The sequence below is a fragment of the Panthera uncia genome (assembly GCF_023721935.1).
Source record: "Panthera uncia isolate 11264 chromosome B3 unlocalized genomic scaffold, Puncia_PCG_1.0 HiC_scaffold_1, whole genome shotgun sequence".
Lineage (NCBI taxonomy): Eukaryota > Metazoa > Chordata > Mammalia > Carnivora > Felidae > Panthera > Panthera uncia.
In genome coordinates this window covers 73769084-73776560 of record NW_026057582.1, presented here as the reverse complement: position 1 = coordinate 73776560, position 7477 = coordinate 73769084, and the positions used below count along the sequence as shown (strand labels likewise).

Here is a 7477-nt window from a genome sequence, read left to right as displayed (position 1 = left end):
GGGCGGCGGCGGCGGCGGCGGCGGGCGGCGGGCCGGCGGCGCGGGCGTCAGCGTTACGTGGGGCCGGGGGAGATGCGCCGGGCCCCGGCCCCCCCGCCCCCGGCCCGGCCCCCGCCCCCTCCCCGGTCCCCCGCCCCCGGCCCTGGCCCGCATTGTGTGCGGCGGGAGGCGGCCCGGCCATTAGCATGCGGGGGGCGGCGCGGCGGGGCTGGGAGCCGCGCGGGAGCGGGAGCGGGGCTCTGGCTCCGGGGACAGGGAGCTGGGGACCCCGGGAGCCGCGAGAGGCGGCCGCCAGGGGCGGGGTGCGGGCAGTTTGGAGACTGGGGGCGCTGTCGGAGGGAGGGAGGGAGTGAGCGGGGGTGGGACGCACAGACGATTCCAACGGGAGACTGGAAGAGATTTTGAAAGGTCATCTCGTCCTTCCCCCAGCCTCCTAGCCGGACTGCCCCTCCCACCCTAAACCCGGACATACCAGGGAAGGAGTTGGCTCTGCCGCTCTTTCTGCCCCAACATGCACAGACTCGGGAAGTTCTTCCTGGGGTTTTATCTCAAAGCCTCTCCCTTACAATTTCTGTCTCTCTTTTTGGGGAGGAGGAGGAGGGGCGATTATAGAGATAGTTAATGTCTGCCGTATAAGAAACATTATTAAAGTTACTCTTCGGTCCTTTCTGTTCTTGATAAACAATTCCTGCTCCTTCCTCTCGAATTCTCTTTTCCACTCCTTAAGTCACTTTAATGGCTCTTCAATACAACAAATATTTACTGATTGCTTACTAAGTGCCAGGCACTATGCTCAGCACTGTGGGGGATGAACATATGAGGGGGGTTGTGATACCCTCCCATGAGCAGACTGTAATCTAGACGGGGGCTACAAATTTGTAAATAGTACACTCAGATTTTATCAGTATTTACCGAATGCCTGTTTACATATTTAATAGTGTAGAATCCTTACAATAACACTCTGAAATATAATCAGTCTGCATATACAGGTAAGGAGAATGAAGCTGAAGCGTCTCTTTCCACTGGCCTACCAGCTCAGGGATCATCAGAGCAAGCCTAACATTTCAAATTCTGTAAGGCCATTGCCACCAAATAGAATTAATGCACATGGGGACTGAAGAGGGAGTAGACACACAACTTCTCCAAATCCCTTTAAGTGTGATTCCCACTCCACAGGAAAGAAAAGTGGACACAATGCTCCAATGAGTGTTGGACCAGCACTAAGCAGGACAGAAGTGGCTTTCAAAGGGCCGCTTGCCATCCAGGACCCTGCCTCTTGGTACTAACTCCCAGGAGTCTTCTGCCCAGTCTTCTACCATCAGTAATAATAATGATAATAGCCACTAACAATTGTTGAGCACTTATGTGCCAGGTACTGGGCTGAGCTAGTTCGTTGCATTTTCTTTTAATACTCAAGGCAACCCCTTGAGTATTGTATTGAGATCAGTATTATTAACTTCCCTTTATAGATAAGGAAACATTAAGTAATTTGCCCAAGGTCACCCTGGTAGATCTGGGATTTGAACATAGGTTCGGTTTTCTTCAGATCTCAGGCTCTGCACCAAGATGTGTCTTTCCTATTTTTGCTCCATAGAGTATATATTTGGGGCTAGCTGGTTCTGCTTCTCACTGTAGAAATAAATGCCCCCCACCCCCCAACTTAGCTTCTGAATAAGCTTTTAGTATACAGGCATCAGGCACATCAGTGTGACCTCGTCACACCACTGATGGTTATTAAGTACCTTCCATGAGTCAACAACCTCTCATAGCCATATCATTAGCCCCCTTTTTATCACTCAGGTTGAACAAAGTGAGGTTCAAATAGGTAGAGTAGTGTATCTAAGTTCACACAGCTGGGAGTGACAGAGCTGAGATTCTAGTCCAGGCACCTGACTGCAAGGCAACTTCTGTCTCTCAAAAATATTCATCAGTAGGGGTGCCTGGGTGGGTCAGTCCGTTGAGTGTCCAACTCTTGGTTCTGGCTCAGGTCATGATCCCAGGGTCATGGTATCGAGCCCCACATTGGGCTCCACTCTGACAGCATGGAACCTGCTTGGGATTCTCTCCCTCCCTCTCTCTCTCTGCCCTCCCCAGCTTGCACTCACACTTGTGCACACTCTCTCTCTCAAAATAAATAAATAAATTTTAAAATTAACTTAAAAAAATATTCATTGATGTCCTTCCCAAAACTGACCATTTAGGGACAATCTTATACATATCTAGCTGCAAATTAACACTGAGAAACAATCCCCACTATAAGTAGGGATCCCCATCTACTTAGTATCCAATCCAAAGTAAATCCTTCAAGAAAGGAAGGAGAGAGGAGAAACTGTCCAGAAAGTGAGAGACAGGAAGGCAGGGGAATTAAACCTTGCCTGGTCTTGAGACAAATCTGCAAGTGGTAATGACAGGGGACCAAACTAGACAGTAATATGGGATTTCCCTAGAAACAGCCAGTAATTTGAAGAGGAAGCAAACAAACAAACAAGCAAACAAAAACCAAACAAGGGGAGGAGAAAGATTAGATGGAAATGTGGGGAAACTGAGGCCCAGGGTGGTAGTGTCCATGGGGATGAGGTGAACAATCAGAAGACTCAGGATGGGCAGAGAGGGGGGCAACAGGAAAGGACAGAGCAAGGCAGGAATGAACTGCCTTGTGGAATGAACTGAGGCTGGGTTTGCCCATGGCCACTCCCTGGATCCTTAGGCCTTCATGGGGACCTTTGCCCCACCACACCCAGCCCTGACAGCCTGTCTCTGCCAGCACAAGTTTATTGTCTGCTCTAAGCTACCAGACCCTGCTAGGAGCTCCAGGCCAGGCTGGGCCCCATCTCCTTGGAGTAGCTCCTTCAGACTAGGTAGGTGTGAGGCCCTGAGGCTCAACTCCCTGGATATTGGAAGCGGGCAGAGGGACAGCTCAAAGAGATATTGCTGCATGTGCTATCTCCTGCTAGGTGCCATAATGCATTTCTCCCAGCCTAGGAAGCATTGAACTCCAGTGGTCAAGGGAGCCATGGAGGAGAGACCTGCTCAGCGGGAACAGGAGAGACCCAGTGTTCGTCTGGAAAAGCTACAGCACTGGGCAAGGCACAGGCAGAGTGGGCAACTCTTGGTGCTGGCGGTGAGGCCAGGCTGCCCCACCCCAAGCTTCAGCATGCCCACTTGTATCCCAATTCAATTCCGTCCATTTTTAGGGAGCACCCACCATGTGCCTGAAACTGTGCTAGGCTCTGAGTGGGAGGAGGGTGGAGAAGGCATAGAACAATGAAGCAGGACCCTTAATCTCTAACTAGCTTCCATCATGTGGGGAAAACACATAGGTAAGTAACTAAAATTGGACAGGAGGCAGAAAATATTAAATAATATCCCATTCCTTTACTTGTCCTTGGTTGACTACTTTCTGCCAACATGCATTCCTCCCAATTGCTGATCTCTGGATCCCCTTCAACTCCCCTGTGTCCGGCCTCCAGGTGAGCCAGCTATGGCTGGCTGTGGCTGTGATGCCCTTTGCTGTCTCTGTTGCCTGCCTGAATTCTGCTTGTCACATGGCCACGGCGCTGCCACTTGTGCCTGGAGCTTTGGTAAGACCCACCACAAGGAAGGGTGGAAGGAAGATCCTGGAAGCCCCTCCCTCACAGGGCAGAGCTCAACATTTGCCTTTCTCAACATTCAGGGTCTCCTCACTGGGATGGTTACCCTTGAGCTGCGCAGATCACCCCGCCTCTGGAAGGTGAGAGGGGAAGAGAATACAGCACTGTTCTCCAACACTGCCCCCCACCAAACACACACACACACACACACACACACACACACACACACGCAGGACTCAGCCCAGGAAGTGGCTAGATGTTAACTAATCCTGTCAGCTCTCTGCCCCTGACTGGCCTAAAAGGAGAGAAAGCAAGAAAGTTAGAGGGCTGATGGCCCTGTTTGGAGGTGGAAGAATAGGAGCTAAGTTTTGTTTTGGGGCTAGGCTGTAGGTGGGGCTTGGGATTGCAATGAGTCCCTTAGGCTGGGCAGAGCTGAGCTGGCTCACTGGCAGGTGCAGGCCATGATGATACTCAACATCTTCAATCTGATCTTGGGCTTCATCGTGGTGGTGGTCGAGGTGATGAAGACAGCCTTGGGGCCTGCCCCAACTGCCCCCTCCCAGGTATGGGTGAATAAAGAAGGTGGGAGGATGAGGAGGCAAGAGGAGATGGAGAGGGAAAGGGGCAAGAGCAAACAGGTGCTGGGTCCCCTGTAGCATTCTCAGCCCTGTCTACCTGCAGCTGGCTGGCTTGCTGGTGGTGGAGCTCAGCGCTGAGACCTTCACCTTAGGGGGAGTGCTCCTCTCAGCACACTCTCTATTCCTGCTGAGCCAGAGGAAGCCAGGATGCTGCCGGACCCAGAGTCTGCACTACCAGGAGCTGCAGGAGGTATTCAGGGCTTGGAGGACAGTATGGAGCAGTTAGCTAGCAGCTGATTTTTTCACTGGCTATTGTGGTCACTGGCACTTAAGGGAAAACCATGGGGTTGGTGGGAGGTGGAGAGGGAGAAGGAGTTGTAGCCAGAAACCGGTTTTCTGGTTTTAGACGTTTCTCTCATAGTGGTGGGTAAGAGGGAGCTGGGCGTCTAAATGCCTGGGACTAGAAATGTGGGACAGCGTTAGGAAGCTGCCTAAAAGGAAGGACTATTGGAACAAGAAAAAATGGAAGAACAGGAGGAAGTTGTTTCTGTCTGGGATTCCCCCCTTCCTCACCCCTACAGTTTGCTCGCCTCACACCTATCTGGCTTTTAGGGTCTCTCTGAGTTGGAGGAAGTTGCTGATTTGGAGAATGGCCCCACGGTGGCTAGCACAGCAAATGGAACAAATGAGTGAGCTGGTGAGGGGAGGCAGAGAAGTCCTGCTCTGCTACCCGTCAGGAGCAGTTTCCAGACCCTCCTGTCCCCACTCCACAGAACTCAGAAGCTAGATGGAGTCAGTCCTCTGAGACCTACATGAAGTCCAGTGGAGTGCCTTCAATTTCATTCGGACTCGGCCCCTTTCTCTTCCCTTCCTCGCTAGGGGAAGCTATACCTAAACCAGAGTATTCCCTCACCTCACTAGCCTGAAAAGCTGCCCGCCTGCAGGACATCCTTAAGCCAACTTTTCAGCTGTACTCACTTCTCCCTTCCATTCTTCCCCTCCTTACCCATAGCCTCCCCATACAGCTTCGCATCTGTCTGATCTCACTTATTTCTCTTCTTTCCACATTTCACAATCCCATACTCCAAGCCCGGGTTCCCGTATGCGCCTCTTGGAAGTCAATCCACGGGGGCTTTAGTTTTCTCTTTCGATCCCGGTCCCTTCTACTCTAACAAAGACTACGAGTCCCAGGATGCCCCTCTGCCCCCTGGCCTGATGGGAAATAAAGAGCCTTCCCTCCGGGATGGGGGCGCTGTGCATCTGCTGAGTGACGCGAGGCGCTGTAAGTCGGGGCCTAGCCGAGAGTTTCCTCGGACGCGACCACTGGCCCTGGGTGCAGGGAGGAGCCGGGCGGGTTATGCTGCGCGGGGGCGCCGCCGCCCCAATCACGGCAACTGAGAGCTGACTGTGGGTCCACAGCCCTCCCTCTGGCAGCTTCGGGGACGAGCTGGGGCTGGGAGCTGGCCCTCGGCAAAGCTGCGTGCCCCAAATGCTGGCGCCGCGCCCCCTCCCATAGAGCCCAAATCCAGAGTCCTGAGACTTGGAGCGCGCGCGAGAAAGGGGTTGGAGATGATGAGTCAGAAGCCCAAGGCCCTTCTCGTCCCCCTCCCTTCGGGCCCCGGTGCCGGACGAGGACAGGCGCGTGGGGCAGATGGGTGGATGGGGCAAGAAGAGGAAAGGACGCGGCGACCCGAGCTAAAATTTTCCCGCCTCTTGCGAGCACGCCGGTGTAACGAGCCCGCGTTGCTGCCACCCTTTCTCTCCAAGGCGGGAGCGGGACTGCGCAGGCTCAGCCTCTCGCAGCCCCGCCGACCTTTGATCCCGGCTGCGTCCGGTTGTTGAAGCTCTGGTTGGGCTCAACCCCCACAGTTTATGACCTTCGCACGTGTGCAAAGATGACAAGCTCAAGTGGGCTTGAGAAAAGCCCAGGAAAACTGGGAGACCCAGTAGCACCAGCCGCTAGAGAAACTAGAAATTGACTACAGCTGGAGTACTAAGAGAACTCACCCCAAATTCACATAGTGCCCAGGATGGGTGTGCGCCTCACACTCATTTTTGTTCCCACTTGAGAAGGCTTCTTTCCCTAGAGAATGCTGCTTCTCCGAACTTAGTCAAGCCCAGGCATCAGTGAGGAAAGAGCGCAGCCTGGCTGCCTTGCCCTGACATTGCAGTGGTGCCAGCGGCAGAGCTCCTTTCTGTTTGTGACACCTTGGGAGTGGTGATAGTCGCCCTATGACAAGGTTGTGTGAGTACTAGTGGGTGGAGACAGTTCTGGAATTAGGCTCTTGAATGGAGAAAACAAGATCTGGGCCTCCCCCTTCTCCTCCCAGTCTAACCGCCACAATAATGCAGAGCTTATGTGTGCAAGACTGCGAAAATTATTTTCTTCAAAGTCAGAAGATGGTGGTGGATGAGGAAATTGGGGGTAAAAAAAAACAAAAAACAAAAACAATTCACTGTGTCTTCCAGATAGGATCGACAGCTTTTAGTGATAGGATCAGAAGTCTAGGAATTCTGGTTCTTGGAGAAGCTCAACCACTGTACAAATGAACCTTATCAGTCAGGTTAGGCTAGGCTTTGGTAACAGTGCACCAGTTTTTTTCTTCCCTTAAGTAAGCTCTGTGAGCAGAGTGGGCTTGAACCCACAACCCTGAGATTAAGAGTCACATGCTTTCCCTACTAAGCCAACCAGGCACTCCCAAAATGCCCAAGTCTTAATGGCTTTCAACCACAAATGTTGGTCTCACAGTACATGTCTAGAGTAGTCTGGCAGTGAGCTCTACTCTTTAGAAGTTACTCAAGGTACCCAAGCTGTTAGAGCACCACCATTTTGAGATCCTACCTAAATTACCATGAGACTTATAGTCCCCCACCCCCACCCGAGTGAAGTAAGCATGAGTTGTTCATGGGCTCTTAAATGCTTTTGCCTCAACAGGACATACACCACTTTCACTCCATTGGCCAAAGCCAGTCATTATAGCCACACCCAACTTGAAGAGGGCTAGAAGGGCAATCTTTTCAAATGTCTGGAAGAAGTGAAGCAGAAATATTTCATTAAAAGGAAAAATGTTAAATCATTTGTGGTGATTCTTGAGCAGCTTAGCAGCTGGAACTCACCCATTCCAGCAATTATGCCTATATCTACCTCTAATTTTTTTTTTTTACATGAACCACTAAATGCAGTTGTTTTTTTTAAAGATTTTGTTTTATTTTTTAAGTAATCTCTACACCCAACATGGGGCTCAAACTCAGAGACCCCAGATCAAGAGTTGCATGCTCCATCCACTGAGCCAGCTTGGCACCCCTAAA

General features: G+C 51.8%; 2 protein-coding genes across 2 annotated transcripts in view; one reads left to right on the top strand and one right to left on the bottom strand.

The window, feature by feature from the left end:
• Positions 1–828, bottom strand: part of ZNF219 (zinc finger protein 219) — a 9508-nt gene extending 8680 nt beyond the window's left edge. Inside the window, exon 1 of the mRNA XM_049613168.1 lies at positions 473–828. The gene's annotated coding sequence lies outside the window, so the exon portion shown is untranslated. The remainder of the gene's footprint in view (positions 1–472) is intronic.
• Positions 829–3013: 2185 nt separating this feature from the next.
• On the top strand, positions 3014–5403 carry TMEM253 (transmembrane protein 253). The gene is made up of 6 exons (XM_049613163.1): positions 3014–3121; positions 3471–3581; positions 3674–3730; positions 4043–4153; positions 4272–4418; positions 4781–5403. Exons 1-6 carry the CDS (start codon positions 3014–3016, stop codon positions 4859–4861), a joined length of 615 nt encoding a protein of 204 aa, XP_049469120.1. The 3' UTR covers positions 4862–5403.
• The last annotated feature ends 2074 nt before the right edge of the window (positions 5404–7477 follow it).